The sequence below is a fragment of the Kwoniella dendrophila genome, chromosome 10 (genome assembly GCF_036810415.1).
Source record: "Kwoniella dendrophila CBS 6074 chromosome 10, complete sequence".
Taxonomy (NCBI): Eukaryota; Fungi; Basidiomycota; class Tremellomycetes; order Tremellales; family Cryptococcaceae; genus Kwoniella; species Kwoniella dendrophila.
In genome coordinates this window covers 604,757-624,072 of record NC_089485.1, presented here as the reverse complement: position 1 = coordinate 624,072, position 19,316 = coordinate 604,757, and the positions used below count along the sequence as shown (strand labels likewise).

Below are 19,316 nucleotides of genomic sequence, written 5' to 3'. Positions count from 1 at the left end.
CGGTTACCATCAGAACCAGTTGAAGGGATTGATAGGCTGAAAACATCAGAAATTATGGGTACTCTCCTTAGTGGTGTTCCTGTAATAACAAGGGAGAAGGAGTATGAATACAGCAAATATTCCAGCTTTACGCCTTTACTGATCCCCCCATCACATTATTAGGTTGAATGATATTCTACATGGTCCAAGCCATACTAAAATATAGTTATCAAAGGACCTAACACATGTCTGTGTGTACCTACATTCCCGAATTTGTTTATGTTTATCATTTTCTAGGATATCGATGAAACCCTTGATGAATGTAAACAACTAGAAAGAGGAAAGTTGCTATCGTGATTATCGAATCATTGCTTTGGGCGTGTTTAGACATCTCTTCAAGCAGAATCAGTTTCGATAGAGATATTATGGACCTTTTTTTGTTTCTTCTTTCTTTTCATTTTTGACTATTATCATACTTAGAAACTAATTCATTACATTTTAGGTATTTTTGAATTTACTTTTTATAGGATATTGGTCAAGTAAAAACTACCAAAGAGGGCTTTGGGTGGTAGTTTTTCACTTTTCTCAATAAGCAAAATGCCTTCACCTCCATTATCACCTACACCGAGAAGATGGAGATCATCACCTGATCAACCACATCCAGATTTTGCAGCTTTATTATCAAGTTTTGAAAATACTCCATTATCACCAAATTCACCAAATACAGAAAACAATTCTACTACTTCACATTCTGTACCAGAATGGGCAACACCAAGAGGAATCTCATCTGATGATGAAGAGAAAGAAGTAGAATTCATGACTTCTAAAACTGGTGATCAATCTTCATCGAATACTCCACAAATTAAAACTACTTCCCCTTCACCACAACGAAATGCCCAATCATCATCATCAAACTTGAATTTCAATTCAGGTCTTGAATCTCCTTTACTACCGCCAAATAGGAATAAATTGTTTGGTGAAGATTATTCAAAATCTGATAATTCGCTTGGACCTCGTGGAATCTTTTCCAACGAAAGTAAGTCTGCACTTCAATTTATATACTTATCAGATATCAATATTTACAGTAAAACTGACACTCGCTTACCTCAATATAGCTCGATCCACCCAGACGGGCGAGTCTAGTCGACCTATTCCTCCTCAAGCTACAGGTCAATCTACAGCGACTATAGATGCAGCTTATGATGGCGTTTTGTCACAGCTTGACGCTCTGGCCAATCCTGCCTCAACCAGATTCTCTTCTCCTTCTCAATCGTCAATTTCATATTCTCCTCCTCCTGCTTTCAACCCTTTACCGATCAGACAACCATTAGTGGGTTTAGGTATCAATATGAATCCTTCTTCCTCGTCAAGTGTCTCACAACCTTCTTCACCTGGGTTAGGTAATCATCCATTATCAAGATTATCTACTGTAACTGAAAGAACGGAAAAATCTACTTCTTCAGCAGCATCATCAAGTTCTCATGATCGATCACCTACTTTCCCAGGAGCATACAAAGAAGGTCCATCAAAGTTCTCAGATAAAACTGGTTCTGGATTTGGTACAGCTTCATCAATAGCTAATAAATATCCTTTACCACCAAGTCCATCAAAATTACCTACTTCACCTGTTAAAGGACCAAGATCAGCTTTTTCAAATGTCACTTCACCTACACCTGGAAATAATAGTATCAAGTCAGGTACACCTCAAGGTACACCTAAAAAAGCTTCTGATCTAATTAAAATGTTTGAAAATAAGGGTGATACTCCATCATCAAGTGGAGGACTTCCACCACCGTCTCAACCTAAATTTATTCCTACTTCGCCATCAAAATCCACTCCAATCAAAAATACCTCGAAATCTGATACCATATCAGGTTTACCTAATGAAGGTGGTAAAGGCTTGAATTCAATCTTCAATACTCCACAACCGCCTCCATCTTCATTCAAAACACCAAATACCACAGCACCTACACCACCTCCAAAGTCACCTTCACCATTATCACAAGTCAGAGGTATGGTAGCTTCTTGGAGAGCTAAATCAGGTTCATCTTCTCAAAAAACTGTCGGATTACCTGGAACAGGTGGATCATCAGGTTTATTTAGAAGTGGTACGGGAGCCGGTGGTGATAAGGGCTGGAACGTATCTATACGTAGAAGAAGAAGAAATGAAAAAGAATTAGCTGAACAAGCTGAAGAATCGAATCAGCCTGAACCGGTAAAAGCTCCTTCTCATTACCCTGAAGATAGAACAGATGATGCAGACAAATCAGAAAGATCTAGCATACATGAAGAAAGGAGAGGTGAAGAAGTTCCAAGTAGATCAGGTAGTTTGAGAAGTGACAAGAGGTCTTCAGAAGCTAAGGTACTCACAGGCGAGGTAAGTTCCTTTATCCAGCTGGCCCACCGTTGGCAGCAAAGTGCATAGTAACTGATATCAGTATAATCATTCGATAGCCTGTAAAGACTGGAGCTCTTTACTATCTCAATGTACATGATGCAGAAGCTAAACCTGATTTCAAATGGGTACAAGCGGATGGTCGACTGTATCAACAAGGCTTGGAATTGACTTGGGTCAGTAATAAAGGGAGAGCTACCGTCACTCTGGATTTAGAGTTCTGTGATGGTGAGTAGACGCTACATAAGTGTTCAAGTATAAATTCTACAATAGCTAAATTTCCTGTCTTTTGTAGAGGTCGCTTCTACTTATAGCCCAAACAATCCTATGGCTGGTGATGACATAGGAGCCATCGCAGCCAAAAGACAAGGCCAATTAGCTGCCAGTCTTTACTCCTTTAAGCTTGTAAGTTGACCGTATCTTTCATAATGTGACTTAACGCTGATTCCGGTTATACAGGTCTACGATGATGGTGTTGAAAGATTAGCTTGTGACAGTGCGAGGGATCGAGGTAAGCCATTTGGTGTACTCCATATGGCTCTCTGCTGACTTGCCTCTATAGTACGATGGGTGAATGCTATTTGGACTGTACTTGAACGAACTCGAGCTGCTCCGTCAGCCTCACTCCGAGCAAACCGATCTTCCTCCGACCATGGATCCGAAGCAGGTGGTTCGGCTTCCACGCATTTCGCTCCTGCCGATGGCAATCAACCTATGCCCTCTTCACCTATGCCAAGTAGTACTGGCTCTCATCCACTTTACACCACCGATGATGTAGTCATTGAAACTTCCGGTGGATTACATGCACCTATCGTACAAAGAGGAAGTAGGAAACTTACTGTTGGTGGTATAGAGAGAACAAGAAGTCTTAGAAGAGTGGCTAGTGAAGCAGATCTTAATGATGTTTCAACACCGCCTGTACCGGAGAAAGATCTGCCTCTTTCACCCAAAACATCTTCTGCTGCGTCTACTATGGGTGTCCAAGATTTGCCTTTAACTGCTCAAAATGCCGAACGACCACATTCAAGAGATTTCACTTTTGCCAATGGTGCCAAACCACCAACACTGAGATCAGAAGACTATAAATCGCCTTCGGGAAGCTACTCCAATTTTCAAACTCCTGCTGCAGACTTTAGCTCACTCGGTGGTAACAGTTCACGATACAATACTGCTACTCCTGGTACTCTAAATCAATCTTTATCCAGTCCATCGAGATACACCAATGCACGCTCTGAGATTGCTCCTACACCTACTACAGTTAATCAGCCTTTGTCAAATTACACCAATGCTCGATCGGAAATAGCTCCCACGCCTGCTACCACCACATATCCGCTGTCCACATATACAGCTCCATCGGGATCCATATCGAATGCTGGTGAATATCAATCTGCAAGAGATATGAGTTCCGGTCAATCCATGTATACCGCTCCATCGACTAGAGGTTTATCTGAAAAAGCTTGGACAGCTCAACCTGGCTCAGCTACTCCTGCCCGCACCGTCAGAGATATACCTCCTTCGCCACCTATGTCTACAGCGCGGTTGAGTACTGCCACACCTGCAGCTACGACAAGGGATATGACTTCTTCGCCATCCATGTATACTGCTCATCAAGGTTCGCAAACACCGTTATCGACTGCTCAACAATGGACTTCGGCTTCATCCCATACTGCTAGACAACCGCCTTCAGAAAAAGCGACAGCGGAAATGTTTTCACCATCAGCTTCCTCGTATACCGCAAAACCTGGTTCACATACTCCTGCAGCTGACGCCCAAGAACTGTCAACTGCTTCAAGTCATACTGCCATGCCAGCAGCTTACACTCCTACTCCGATGGGAACAGCTCAACCTTTCTCGATGAAATCCGACTATACTGCTGAAGAACCTACCACAGGCTCAACACCTATGGGTACCGCTCGACAATTTAGTACTGAGTACTCAGGTCATACAGCTCCCACACCAGCTGAAACCGCTCAACAATGGTCTTCATCCAGATCGGTGCATACTCCTCGAGCTCTCTCCCCTTCTACTACCGCCCCATATATATCAGAAGGTATACCTCAAGTGGCTATTACAGGTGCTTCACCAAATGCTCCTTCTACAGAGGGTGGACGTTCCCCATATGGTACCGCCCAACAATCTTTGAACACTGGTCTTACAGCTCCTTCGCAAGCTTTCGGAACTGCTCAAAACAGTTCTATAAATTATGGTACTGCCCAAGATTCAGCACTTGGTACAGCTTCTACCATGTTAGGATCTCCTTTATATACACCTTCGGCAGGTGATCGCTCTTCGTCCCGAATGTCGAAAAGTTCAGGAGCATCATATCAAACAGCACCTCCACCAATTCCATCTAGAGATTCCCACCACTCTACAGCCTCACCTGGTAAAACAAGTACAAAAGCCGCTTCGACCGCGTCATCAGCTTCAACACCTAGATATTCATTACATGATGCACCAGTACCTTCATACGCTGCATCAGTCAAAACTCCTTCCGCATATCCTACAGCTTCTCAAGGTGGTGATTACTTCTCAGCTCGTCCACCAACAACGGAATATAGTACAGCTAATGATATGGGACAATCAGTATACAACGATCGACCACCTACAACTAGATATGCCACAGCTATTACAGATCCAAGATATACTGAATCGATGGGTACAGCTCCAACTTCTATCGGCAGATCACCTAGATCATCTGAATGGAATACAGCACCTCCACCACCCATTTCCCGAGATAACTCATCAGTCGCACCTTCATCGACAGATCGATTAACTGATGGTCTGACTTCCAGAAGAGGTAGTAGAGCTTGGACTCAAGTCTCTCATCCTGATTCAGATAGTGAATTACTTGCTGATTTAGAAAGAAGATCTTCTAATGGCAGTAGTGTTTCAAGAAGACCTAAATCATCAAAATATACAACTGCTCGTGGTCCACCAACTACAGCATATACAGCTCAAACCTTTGATAAATCCTCTAGAACACCTTTGGGTACCGCGAGGGAAAATACTCTATATGGTACCGCTAGAGATTCAGCATATACGACTGCTACAGGTTGGCAAACTTTGTCTACCAATTATACTACCGTCCCCGCTACTCAATCGTACTTCACAGCCGGAACTGCTCAGACTGCTCCCATCAGAGCTGAAGCTCCGCCATCAGAGCCTTTGCCAGAGAGTGTTTCGACAGCTTCAACCGTTCCTAGTAGAAGAATACCAAGAGTGCCACCTCCTGCAATTGCTTTACCTGAACCTCAGCCTCAACCAGTTGCTCCACCAACTCCAGTATTTGTAGCTCCTCCAATCCGACAAATGCCTCCTCCTCCTTCACCTTCTTTCCCTTCTTCAATTCCGGGTACTTCAGAATCTGGTACAACAGCTACAAGTTCTTCTGCCACCGTCAGAGATTTAGCCACTGGGAGTGATGTGAACAGACTATTGAACTTCTTACAAGGTCAAGAACAAGCTAAACAAGGTCAAAATACTCGAGTCGGTAATCAACTTGATCGTATCGAACGAAGAGTCAATCAAATTGCAGAAAACCAAACTGCCTTAGCTGAAAGAGATGGACCACCTCCATTACCTTCTAAAGACGACGATGAATCACCACCATCCTCACCTTCATCTGTTACATCTAACACATCATCTACATCGACTGCTCGACCTGTCACTCCTCCACCGTTGATCATACCTGAGGTGATTAACCAACAATTTGACGATTTACGAAACTTGCTTGGTACTCTCATAGGTAGACAAGAGGATCTTCTTGGTCGACAAGATGAGATGGCTCAGGAAATGAACCGAAGAAGAAGCTATGATGTTGAATTACCTGATAGAGGTCCAGGTATGACCAGACTTGAAGATTTACTCAAACGTGTCCTGCAAAGAGTTGGCGATAGTGAATTTGCAGACGAATTTATACCTTCTCAAAACGATAGACAGATGTATCCTGCTTCTAATCTTACTACACCTAGAACTCAAGGAACTAAAGATGGATCATTATACGAAGGTGGAGATAGTGTTTATGATAGTGAATTTGGAGCCAGAGGTAGAAACGCTCCAGCTAATTCCATTACGTCAAGTCACGATCGAAGAAGAAGAAGACCAATGGGTTCAATATCATCTTCATTGATCGATGGAGAAATTCCCGAACCTGAATTTGATGAAGAATTCGCTTTATCTGGATTACCTCCTGACACACCTCCCGATGAATATATTTCACGTCAATCTCAATTCCCTACTCATTTGGTAAGGCAAAAAGGAAGACATGGCGCGACTCCTCAACAAGCTCAACAACCAATTCAACCTCAATACATTCCTCAACCTGCTCCAATTCAAGAACAACCTGAAGAAGAACAAGAAGAATACTATGAGGATGAAGAACCTGAACAAGAATATGATCCTGAGCCTGAACAAGAACAAGAAGAACTTGAACCTGAACCTGAACCTGCAATTATACAAGATGCTATAACTGAATATGAACCAACTCCTGAACCTGCCCACCGAGAAATTACACCTAGACAAACACCTGATCATCCACCTATACCTTATCGAACTGAAGAAGACTATCAAAGTGATGACAATGTACCTTATCAAGATGATCATGTAAATAGAGGACCATATAGACCTGGACCACCACCGCAACCTGTTGATTTACCTACACCTGTCAATTCTCTTCGTAATATGCCTCATCAAAACGGTATGAGACCTGGTTTCGCTCCTGCTCCTGGAATGCCCGCTCCTCCAATGCTTGGTCCAGGTATGACCGATATGCCGAGACCTTCACTACCTAGAATTGCTGGTGTTCGTGATCCTATCTCTACTACTTAGTGAGTATCTTTGAATAGAGAAAGAACTCAAACAATATTGATGATTGGAACTGACGATCTTTACTCAGCTATCGACGTGGTTTCCCACCTGGACCAATGGGACCTATGGGTCCTATGGGCATGTTTCCCGGTCCAATGGGTGTTCCTGGTCCTGTAAGTTCAACTCATTAGCTTGTATTGCTCAATACTGATATCATTCGATAGGGCATGGGTCCATTCATGCCTGGTTTACGTCCTGGTTTCGGTGGTCCAATTGGTCCTGTAAGTATCAATAAGTCCAGGATAGAGTCGAAGCTGATGATCTTGTCAATTATAGAATGTCAATCCTTCTCTTCGTCGTAATGGTTTCTTCCCTCCAGGAATTAACTCGACTACTGGAGACTATGGTCTTCCCGCTGCTGCTCGATATGCTAACTCTGGTCTTCCACCAAGTGGTCCTACCCAAATGGGACACCCTCGACCACCTTCTGGAAATACTACTACTGCTGATACTGGACTTGGAAATACTACTACTGAATCTACTGTTACAACGCCATCTGTTACGTCTACCTCGGTCTCATCTGAAGAACTTGTTACACCTATCGCTACTACAACTGCACTTCAGGAACCCATTCACTTGCCCACTGTACCTATGTCAACTGCTGAATTACCACCTATTCCTCTATCTGCTTCTCATGTCGGCACTGTAAGTTATATAGATTTGCGAGTCCCTGTGAAAGAGCTAACTTATGACTTGATTACAGGATGACAGTTTCAGGCGTGCTTTAGGAAATACGCAAGCTTTAGCTGCTGCTCAAGGTGATCAACAAAACGAAATGTCAAGATATTTACATGGTATGAGTGATCAAATCGCCGATGGTACATTAGCAACTCAGAATCAATTAGCTGAAATTTTAGGTGATATTGCTGCTTTGAGAGAACAAGTTAAACCTAAACATGTCCATGCTCATGTTTTACCTGATGGAACTGTGATGCTGGATAATGGGGATATCGTTGATGGAATTAGAGGTGCACCTGCACCTGTCACTCCTGGTCTACCACCTCCACCACCACCTCCAGTAACCGCTTCTCATGTTGAAGGTAGAATTTTACCTGATGGTACCGTTATGGTTGGTGGAAAGATTGTCGATGGTATCAAAGGTGCTCCTACTGTCTCTGCTCCAGGCACACCAATGCCTCAATTAGATGAGAGAGTCGATGAGGAAACTGTAAAGGATATGGAACAAGATAAGAAATTGGCTGAGCTTCAAGAAAAGAGTAAGTACAATCATCACCTTCTCCTCTTAGCTGTATATAAGAAGATCGAAGAGGTTGTTGTTTGCTGACATACATTTCCTATTACAGTCGAAGAGCTTATGAGTAAAACAGCACCACCACCTCCCGCTCCTCCCGCTGAGAGAATATTCGAAGAAGAAGAAATCATCTCGATGAGAGCTGATTCTGGTACAGCAACCCCTGGTATATCACCTGCTCCTATTCCAACAACTCTTGGTGATCCTACTCCCCTTCCTACACCTGCTCCTGCTCTCACGTCTATTGGAACTCCTGGGCCTGCTCTTACCTCGGTCGGTACACCCGGTCCTGCTTTGACTACTATGGGTACGCCCGGCCCCGCTCTCACTTCTATCGGTACACCAATCCCTACTATCGCTGTAGCACCTACAACTGTAGGCCCCAACACCGATATTAGACGAGAAAAACAGGTAATCAAAGAAAGAGAAGTCATTCGAGAAGGTCCAGTTGGTGGTAGACATAAGGAAGTTTTCGTTACTGAAGAAATCGAAAAGGATATGGTTACTACTGTTCCACCCGGATCTCTTCCTGCTGGTTCTTCTCACCCTGGTTCCGTCCCTCTTGTTACTGCCACCTTGCCACCTGACTCTGTTGTCCCTCCAACTGGAACTTTACCTCCTGGTTCTATTGCTCCACCAGCAACTGTATTAGCTGAAGAACAAAACATTGCTGTTCCTGCTGTTCCTACTGCACCTGCTGCTTCCGGTACGTCCCCAAATCCTGTTTTTACTGTTCCATATTCGATCGCGGTGCCAACTGCAGTTCCTACAGCTGCAGGTCAAGGCACTGTACTACCTCCTTCCGCTCCAGCTTCATCAAGATTGAATCCAAGAACCGGCAAACCGCTCACATTACCTCCTCCTCTATCTACCCATTCCATGTCACCTATTCAAACTGAACATAATTTCCCAACTCAACCCTCAAATCACTTGATACGAGAAGAACACGAAGAAGTGAGTTATCTTGCGCTCTTCAGAATGATAAGTATGTTACTGACTTGTGTCTCAGATTATTCATCGACCTGACGCTGGTGGACCACCACTTCATACTCATACTACAACTCGAACTTATACTCAGGCTCCTGCTGGTACCATGCCTCCTATGACTGTCATGGGTGATGCCCCTCACTCAGGCGTGCCTCCTACTGTTGGTCCATCAGCTTCTGCTCATCCCGCTTCACTCCAGCCTGGTTCGATTCATTCCTCGGCATCTGGTCATCCCTCAGCCAGTAAAGCTGCTACTGCCGCCCCCGGTCCAGTATCAGTCGTTCCATCCGCTTCCGGTGCTCCAGCTATACCAACAATCGCTCCAGGTGCTCATACATCTGATCATCAAGGTGTCGTTCAACAACCACTTGCAAACGTTCCTACTGTGAAAAGTGCTCATGAAACCGAAACGATCGTCCCCGGTCCAATTCCTATTGATTCTAAAAACGCTTCAACATCACACACAGTCCATCCACCAGCTACAGTCGCTGATCCTTCAGCTGTTGCGCCACCTCCAACCGCCTCAGCTGCTCCCGCCGCTGCACCTGTACCTACCGCAGCATCTCATGCAGCTCCTGCATCGCATGTCGCAAGTAACGTTCCATCAGGTAAGGGTAAAGAAACTTGGGATACCAATCATCCAAAATCACCTAAGTCGCCTAAACCTTCAAAAGCAGGTTCAGTCGCCAACATTCCGTCTGATAAACCATCTTCAATGGCCAATGTACCGGCTGGTGCTGATAAAGCGGCTGATGGTCCTCCACCTGGCGATTCAATACCTAATGTACTTCCAGCTTCAGAACCACCTCATGCCGATACTGTCGCTGTACCTCCACCACCAGCCGCTGTTGGTGACACTCCTGCTCCGCCTGCTACTGGTTCTGGCGCTCCTCCTCCAGCTTCTTCAGGTGGAAAGAGTGGCGGTGTTCATTGGGATCCTAGAATACCAGAGAAAGACGTCGCAATTATGCCTCCGAAATCACCTAAGTCTCCTAAATCACCCAAATCTAAGTGAGCTTATCCTTCTTGTTCGACATTCATCGTGCTTACAACAAAGCTGACAACTCTCTTTATTAGACCTGCGAGTGTGGCCGATGCTCCTGGCGGTTCAGCTTCTCTTCCACCAGCTACCGAAATCCATAATGTACCATCTGTTGCTGATGCTGCTCCACCTGCCCCATCCGCTCTTCCCGCTGAGTCTGCTATCCCACCTCCTGAGATTCCTGCTATACCAGCAGCAGTTACCGACAAGAAAGTCGAAGAAACCCACAAAACACCTTCATCTGGAGGCAGTATCTTGAAAAAACCTAAATCTAAAGAAAGTATCAAAGAAGCTACAACCGCTCCTGCTGGTGTTCCTCTTGTTCCTGCCGATACCAAACCTCATGCAGATCACACAACTATTGGCAAATCTACACCTACTCATAAGAGCGATAAAGGTACTCGAGTAGCCGATACATCTCATGTTGATCACCCGCCTACGCTAGAAGAGCTTGCTATGGAAGGAAGAGACCTCACCGTTCATCCACCAGGAGAAACTGTCCATGTACCAGCTCATCCAACAGCTTCTTCCGGCTCTAAACTCAGGAAGAAACCTCCACCATTTATCGAAGGTGATGCCTCTGATCCTGCTAAACTCGCTCATAACGTTGGAAACGCAACTGGTCCTCCTTCAAGATCCGGCACACCTGCTCCGTCTATGAAGAACATCCCTAGTGCTGCTGCTCCTTTAACAATGGAAGAAGTCGTATTACCAGACGGTCGAATAGCTTATATCCCAAGTCAATCAGGAAGTAAAGCAAGTAAACCTAAAGATGCTGGATCAGTTGCTCCTGCCGATGGATCTGGCGCCGCTGCTGCTGGTCCACCTCCACCTCCAGGTGATCGACCACCAAACGGTAAGAAAGGTAAATCTGGTGGTGGTGAAGGTGGAGATAAAGACAAAGGACCTGCAGTGTTACATAAAGATCCAACACTTACTGGTATACCAACTGAATCTGAGATTGGTAGAGGTCATTGTAGTACATGTTGTCCTAATGGACCAAGAGCTGTTGGTGGTATACCAATTGAACCATGTGAACATCAAGATGGAATTTTAGGTCAAGCTGCAAAACAACATAATGCACCGACTGGACCAAGATCAAATAAATCTGCTAAATCAAATAAACCTGCTGGGCCAGCTGGTTCATTAGGTTTACCAGAAGCTGAAACTGGTGTAGGTGGTCCAGGTGAAGAAGTCACTATGGGTGATATGTCTGGAGGTCCACCCGGTCCGCCAGGTGATAAACCCAAAGCAGGTCCTTCAAGTAAATTATCAAAAGGACCAGGTGGTGGAGGTGGCCCTCAAAAGAGTAACTCACCTGAAGATGCAATGGAAGATGCACGAAAACTTGCTAGTGAGTCATACACCTCTTTCGAGCTATCGCAATTTGCCTGACTGATTCGATTTGCACCAAATTAGCTAAACAAAAAGCTGCTGCTGAACAAGCTGGTAAGTCATCAATAGTTCTTGATTCATTAATGAATATTCGTGCTAAACTGTTTGTTTCACTATAGCACTCGAAGCTGCTGAAAGAGATGCCAAGTTGAAAGACAAAGAAGCTAAAGCGAAACTGGCTGAAGAAAGACATAAACAAAATGTAGAAGCTTTAGCGGATTTACGAAAAGCTCTTGTAAGTTCTATCACGATTACTACAAAATGGTTCATTGCTTCCTCTAGAACAAGTTTAACCTATCGCTAACTCGCTATTTCATTCAGGACCTTCTCGATACTGAAGGTAAAGCAACCAAAACCATGAATGACGAAAAAGCCAAAGCTCAAGATAAACGAAGAACTGATAAAACAGCCAGAGATAAGAAGATCACTGAGGCTTTGGACAAATTGGTTGTTGATAGGGAAGAAGCAAAGAAGAAGGAGGCTGCAAATGAGAAGAAGCCTGGTAAGTTTAGGCTACCTTGCTATATAATGCATTCGCTGATCATATTTTGACAATGATTACGTTTATAGGTACACAAGCTATCTTGGATGCTTTAAAGTAAGTTCTACCGGAACATACCTCTACATAGCACCAAGCTGATCATGTACTGTTCACCTACAGAACTAAAGGAGACTCGGAAGCTGCATTCTTGAGAAAACTTGCTACCGAAATTATGGAACAAAACTCTAACCAACACACACTTACTCAACAAGCTGTTAAAGGCGCTGCTAGGGAACAAGTTGGTTTCAACTTGGCAGGATAGTAAGTCCAATAATCTCCGCTACGTGGTATATGGGCTAACGCATAGCTACTTAGCTTGGATGACTTCTCCAAAGCCCTTTCTGTAAGTATCATATGTCAGAATTGAAGGGTAGCATAAAGCTAACTCAATCTATAGGGTGAAGTCCGAGTACTTCTGAAAGAAGTTGGTGATTTAAGAGAATCTAGAAGAGCCCTCTATATGGAGTTAGCCGAGTTACTGTTGATGAAAGGCAGACAATCTGCTGGGTAAGTTAGCCTTCTGTCTAGGACAATTCAGTCGCGTCCAAATTAGCTAATCTTTCCAAAACATACACAGTGATCTTATGGCTGTTCTACCATATCCCGCTGCACCACCAAAGAACCCTGCAAATGCACCACCCAAACAAGAACCTAAGAAGGTGAGTGCTTCGGTGATTCCGATACGATTAAAATATCAATACTGACAATTTCTCATAGGATGGCGGCGGCGGCGGTCAGCCAGATCAACAAGGTCAAGGTAAAGGTAAAGCACCTGCTGGTGTACCTGCATGGGCAGCATGGCATCCAATGATGCCACCAGTAATGGGCAGACCATTGCCTCAACCTGGAGGTCCACCTCCTATGCCTATGAACATGAGTGCCGGTATGGTACCTCCTCCTCCACCACCTGCTGTGAGTATCTATCGTCTTTATTGTAGGTTCTACATTGGGGATGTTGCTGACATGACGCTTCAAACAGGGAAAACCTTTACCTCAGGTGTAAACTACTGTAAAATAGGATTGAAGTATATACCCGAGTTTCGTGCTTGATTTTTTGGTTTGATTTTTTGTATATTATGATTTATAGATCCCTAATTCTCTTTTTCATTCTCTTCTTGCATTCCGGGATGTCTCTCTTTATACCATAGCATACATCTTATATCATACCATATCTATTTGTTCATATGCATGTTTATCGATTCGGGAAAGTTGTGCTTGTTTTGGACATGCAAGTAGCGTAGCAGTAGTTAGGGTGGCAAATTCATCACGTGATCCATTATTCCGCGTTCAATAACGTAATTTCGTAATTTCAGCATTTCAGCTTGAAGATGTTGTTTTTCTGAAAAATGTTTGAATTCGAATTGTATTAACGCTTTATATGTACTTTTTGGGAATCAAGCAAGATGTTACGTTCAACGCTAGCTAGGAAGGTGCTTAGACTGAGGTCCCTCAGAACGCGAAGACTACTACATGAGTAAATTTTATCCCCTTGTGACCCCAATCATCTACCTGGCTAATCCAAACACTTGAATAGTTACGACCAGTCCTCTTCTTCCACCAGTAATCCCCTACCAATCTTAACACATTTACCACCCAGTTCCGAACCTCCTACGCATTCGTTTCCATTATATCATCCACCACCTCAACAGAAAAATGATCCACTAGAATATTTACCTTTAAACAAAGATACTTTACAATCATTACCTTCAGATGAATCTATATCAAGACAATTGAAAAATAAATTAACCAAAAAGGTTTTAGAAAATTTACCTGATGAGGTAACTGAAACCGAATTAAAGAGTTTCTATTCTAATTTAATCAAAAGCGGTATTTCCTCGTCTACATCATCTTCCCTCCAAAGCATTGGATCACCTGAAGATCAACTGAAATTGCCTTTAGATAAAAATGAGAAAGAAGATATATTAAATCAACTGGAAATCCGTTTATTAGGTTCAGGTTCTTCATCATCAACATCTCAACTTAGTATTGATGCACCAAGAAACGAATCAAATGGAGATGATGGATTAATTACATTGAGTGAAGAACTAAATGACTCACCTAAACATTATAAGATATTTGCTGCCTTAGCTCAATTAGCTGTTCCCGAAGATTCACCTTCATCGTCGCTCGCGGGCCCAAGTGGAACTAGCAAATCTCCTGCTGGATCTCTACCTCAGTATGAAGCAATTATGGATCTGCCACTCGGTTTAGTTAGTAAGAAAGAATGGAATGTCTTGTTTGATGCTTTCGTGAGTTCCTTTTTGCTGCATCTTTTCGAGGACTAGAGCTAATGGTATTGAGTCTCAAAACAGATACAACGCAAAGATGCAAGAGGTGCAGAAGCCTTATTGGATGTTATGGATGTAAGCAAGCCCATAAACATGCAATCTGAATGAACATGACTAATTTCATATTTTAGCTCCATGGAGTACCTTTCGACGAAAATAGAGTACAAGCTATAATTGAAGTAGATGCTGAAGCTGGACGAGTAGAGGATGTAGGCAGGCTAACAGCTGAAATAGCCAACAGTGAGTAGCTTCTGACAGCTAATTGCGAAGAATAATCAAACTAAGTAGAGGTATCTATCCAGGTGGGCTTGAAGTAAAGGATTCCTACAAAGATCTATATATCTTATCACACTTACAACAAACACCATCCAAACCTGAAAATGCTATCAAACAATTAACTTCTGCTGAGTTAATGGGAAAACCATATCCGCAATCATCATACTCGATAGTATTGAAGTATTTAACAGAACCTACCAAAACTTTTCAAACGAATTCACAAAGTAGAGCATTAGCATGGGATTTATTTACCAATATGAGATTAACATCATATCCAAATCCATCAAGAGAATTATATAACATAATGATTAAATCGTGTGGTGAATCAAATCAACCTGAACCTGAAAGAGCAAGAGATTTATGGATTGAAATGACTACCGACCAAACGAAGGAGCCCACTACGAAAGAATATAGTTCAATTATAAAAGCCTTATCATCAACTAAAAAAGATTATTTAGAAGCGTTTGATTTATTGAGACAATTGTTACTGAAACATCATGATGAAATCTATACACCGTTCGAAAATGAAGATAATGAATTAGGATCAGAAGCATCGCTGTATAAGCTATCAAAATATGTACCTGATCAAGAAACTTTTATAAATTTATTAGAAGGTACAAAAAGATCAGGCGATTTGAACAGAGCAAGATGGATTTTAAATGAAACTGTTAAATTGTCTTTATCAGGTAAACTGTCAAAAGAACATACAATGTGGAAAGATGGTATAAATGCCGATTTATTGAGTGGCGTCTTTATGACCTATGCAAGTTGGAAACCTTTAGTAAAAAGAGGAGTCGTCAAAGTCAAGGATAAAGAAGAAATAGTTGATCGACCGCTAAATTCAGAAGAGCATCCAGAAGAACAAGATCAAGCCGCTCTCCAGCCAACCGAAGATCAAGTGAATAAAGAGGCAGAATGGTTGGACGTGGAAGTACTGGAACAGATAGTCGAGTCATCATCTAACAACTCTGAGGCAATCCAGGATCCAACTACCTCACACTCCAATTCGCACCATGCACCACAGTCCTCTGCAGACGCTATACGTGAAGCAACGGGTCTGTTCTACCGTATGATAGATGATATCACAGCAACGCCAGATTTCAATACCTATTTGCCGTTCAGAGATGTCGTGCTTGGCCCTAAATTGGTCAATTCATATATATCCGTTTATGCTATCCATTCACCTTCTCTTGCAATAACGAAGAAAGCATATGATGAAGCTTGGGACACTGTTTTTAGAGTTACAAGGGGAAATGTCAAACCAAATGGATGGAGTTATTTACAGATTTTAGAAAAATGCTCTTATGGAAATAGAGGTGGAATTTCAGATTCAGATAGATCCATAGCATTTGAATGGGGAATCAAGGTCTGGGAAGAATATTTAGAATGGACAAAAATCGCTCTTAGAGAATTGGATTCTATTGGAGAATCAGCGAAAAAAGAGAGGAAAAAATGGTTATTTGGATTGGGAGATAGGCAAATTGAAAAAACTTGGAAATCAATTATAAGATTATATGCCTTAAACAATCAACCTTTAGAATCAATGAATATCTTACAAGATTTTTTCCGATTATATCCGCCAACAGATATTCTGAAGTTATATAAACCTTTAGTCGAAATTAAAGATTTTAAAATTAGAATGACAACAAATCAATCTATACCCGAATCGAATGTTCCACCATATTATTTATTTAATGATTTATCTTTATTACATCAAAAATTATTAAAATTATCTGATCAACGTACCGCTCAAAAAGAATTAGCAAAATTGAAATTCATAGTTACCTCATATGAAGTGAATCTGAAGAAGAGAAAACAATGGAGATTTAAAGGTATTGGGCAAAACAAAGAATCAAAATTTAGAGAAAGACAACAGAAAAAAATCTCAAAAAGTAATCGACAACGAGAAGATGACTATATGATAGAAGACGGAGATGCTTATGATCGAGGGAAGAAAAGGATCATAGACATAAATGAAGTGGATTGAGAATCGTTACAAATCAATAGATCAATAAAACCAGTAAATCTCACAACTTGTATTATTGTACTTTATACCCTGCACTCATATAGATTCACTTGTTTTGTTATTAACAAGAACAGACACCCAGACTACTCACAATGCATATCATGCTCCAAGGTCTCATACCGGGTTTTGGCTTGTAACTAAAGCTGAGAAAAGCAGGATGGTCATAACATTCATAACAAACAATGGATCAGGAGGGTATGTTTATTCTATATAGGGGTTCGATGAGAAGGAGCTAATCGTGTATAGATGTATTGTACATAAAATTGGACGTCCAGCGTCAATGTCTGCATTCCTTATCTAATGGGATTTTGCTTTTGATTTCTTATCATCTTGAGAATCACTCATATAAGCGATTTCATCATCATCTTCGATTATCTCTTCGATTTCTTCCTGCTTGATATCTGATGTTGGAGCTTTGGTGGTTTGTGACCAAATTTTGGCATCTATTTTATCACCTTTACTAGTTCTTTTAGCTCTTGACCACATACCGATCTCAGGATCTGTTATGAATTTGTATGTAACATAAGGCCATGATTTATGTGTAGGTAACGGATCATAGAATTCACTAGCCATCTTATGTAGTTCAGGTAATTTTGTCCATGGTACAGATGGGAAATCATGATGTTCGTTATGGTATCCGACCTATATCCAAAAGGTATTAGCAAGTTGTCACATATGTGTAAAGATCGCATCGATCCGACAACTCACGTTGTAGCACAAAATGTTCAACCAGCCATAGTAACTGGTAGTTTCTTGAGCTAAACCTTTGATCAACCAATCATCATCATTACCTTCTTGTGCTGAACTGTCTTCTTTAGTTGGTAAAGGACCATTCATCAAATAATGTTCTGCTATGAAATGAGCAGCACAAGGATGTAAACTACCAGCGAAGAATGAAGACATGATTAGATAGATCAAAGGTTTCCAACCTAAACATTTAACTAGAATGACATCAAATGCAATTATAGTGATTGCGTTGATAGCGTGCCAAATAGTAGGTTTTTGCGATCTGATAAAACCAGGTCTTAAAGCGTAAAATAAAATTTGGAAAGTTGAAAAGAATATTTTTCCTGCTACATTATTCAAGATTAAAGCTTCGAATTTTGAAGGTAAATCTGTATCAATACCATCTTCACCTAAAAATTTATGATGTTCAATATGATATCCTTTAAATGCCATTGCATATGGTATACCAATCGCCAAATTTGCTATAATAGCTAATATTTTATTTGCTTTTATAGATTTGAAAGCTAAATTATGTGTTATCTCATGAATAGCTAAGAATATATTTTGATTCGCTGTTCCTCCAATAGCATATGCTGTTGCTATAAATGCCCATGAGAATGGATGTGAATTTCTTAATAAATAGGCAGCAGTAAATTGGATTCCTAAAACTAAGAATACGATTGGTGGTGTAGTCAAAGTTGGACCCATAAGTTTTCGAACCTGTTTGAAGTCTATCAGCTTCATAGAACGCTACATACAGGTAGTGGGTATATAAGAGGGTCGACTGAAATCCTTGCCGCAAACTTACCTCAGGATGAGCCTTCAAAATCGCCATTCGTCTACTTCTGTGAGGTTCTTCAGTTGTCATCCACAAGAAATCTGGATTACTTTCCATCTTTTCAATTTGTTTCATTTTCTCTATTGAGATGATTGGTTCTGAAATCTCATCACTGCTAAGATCATTTTCTGAACTTTCAGCAGAACTTAAATCAGGTGATGAGGTTGAAGTTGCTGATGCTGTATCGGTTGTATTGTCATTTTTGAGATTTACTTTTGCTTGAGGGGTCGAGGAAGATGAAGCAAGTCTATGAAGTACGTGTACACTCATTTTTGCGCGTAGAACTGGCTAGAATGTTTTGATATAGAGTGCGTATAAAGATGGAAAAGAATAGGATATCGGAACTGTGGAGCGGACGGGTTTGAAGTAGTGAAAAGAGCGTACTGTCGCGTCAAAATATGCGACTTTTTGGTATTTCTCGTAGTGATCCGTTATAGCGTAGTGATCCGAGTTATAGAGCACTGGTTGTGTCGATGGCGACTGTATTTTTATCAAGTGAATGTAGGATACGGTATAGATGAGGAGTTGGAGGAATATAAATGATTGAATGAAAAGATAATGATAGCTAGGTTGTAACTTTTTAACTGCGTTCTACTCCTCAAGCTGTGCCAAGCATCAAACCACATTCATGCGATACAACCCGACTTTCCAACGGAAGTGACCCCTAATAGATCTGCACATCACCAACAAAGCCACAAAATCAAG

The 19,316-nt window shown here is 41.8% G+C and overlaps 3 protein-coding genes across 3 annotated transcripts; 2 read left to right on the top strand and 1 right to left on the bottom strand.

Moving 5' to 3' along the window:
• Window positions 1-576: 576 nt before the first annotated feature.
• On the top strand, window positions 577-13,460 carry L201_007192 (uncharacterized protein; the record flags this gene model as incomplete). Its single annotated transcript, XM_066222903.1, has 24 exons — window positions 577-1,015; window positions 1,095-2,356; window positions 2,434-2,602; window positions 2,670-2,779; window positions 2,834-2,885; window positions 2,937-7,200; window positions 7,269-7,353; window positions 7,405-7,461; window positions 7,517-7,885; window positions 7,944-8,457; window positions 8,545-9,446; window positions 9,502-10,490; window positions 10,557-10,831; window positions 10,931-11,875; window positions 11,941-11,970; window positions 12,036-12,151; window positions 12,238-12,418; window positions 12,487-12,514; window positions 12,578-12,718; window positions 12,773-12,800; window positions 12,855-12,964; window positions 13,035-13,116; window positions 13,175-13,369; window positions 13,437-13,460. The coding sequence occupies 24 exons, from the start codon at window positions 577-579 to the stop codon at window positions 13,458-13,460; spliced, it is 11,367 nt and encodes a 3,788-aa protein (XP_066079000.1).
• A 400-nt stretch (window positions 13,461-13,860) lies between these two features.
• L201_007191 (uncharacterized protein) lies at window positions 13,861-17,008 on the top strand (the record flags this gene model as incomplete). Its single annotated transcript, XM_066222902.1, has 5 exons — window positions 13,861-13,931; window positions 13,992-14,706; window positions 14,770-14,820; window positions 14,877-14,985; window positions 15,048-17,008. The coding sequence occupies 5 exons, from the start codon at window positions 13,861-13,863 to the stop codon at window positions 17,006-17,008; spliced, it is 2,907 nt and encodes a 968-aa protein (XP_066078999.1).
• Window positions 17,009-17,344: 336 nt separating this feature from the next.
• L201_007190 (uncharacterized protein) lies at window positions 17,345-18,881 on the bottom strand (the record flags this gene model as incomplete). The annotated part of the gene is made up of 3 exons (XM_066222901.1): window positions 17,345-17,689; window positions 17,756-18,493; window positions 18,582-18,881. The coding sequence occupies 3 exons, from the start codon at window positions 18,879-18,881 to the stop codon at window positions 17,345-17,347; spliced, it is 1,383 nt and encodes a 460-aa protein (XP_066078998.1).
• Window positions 18,882-19,316: the final 435 nt, after the last annotated feature.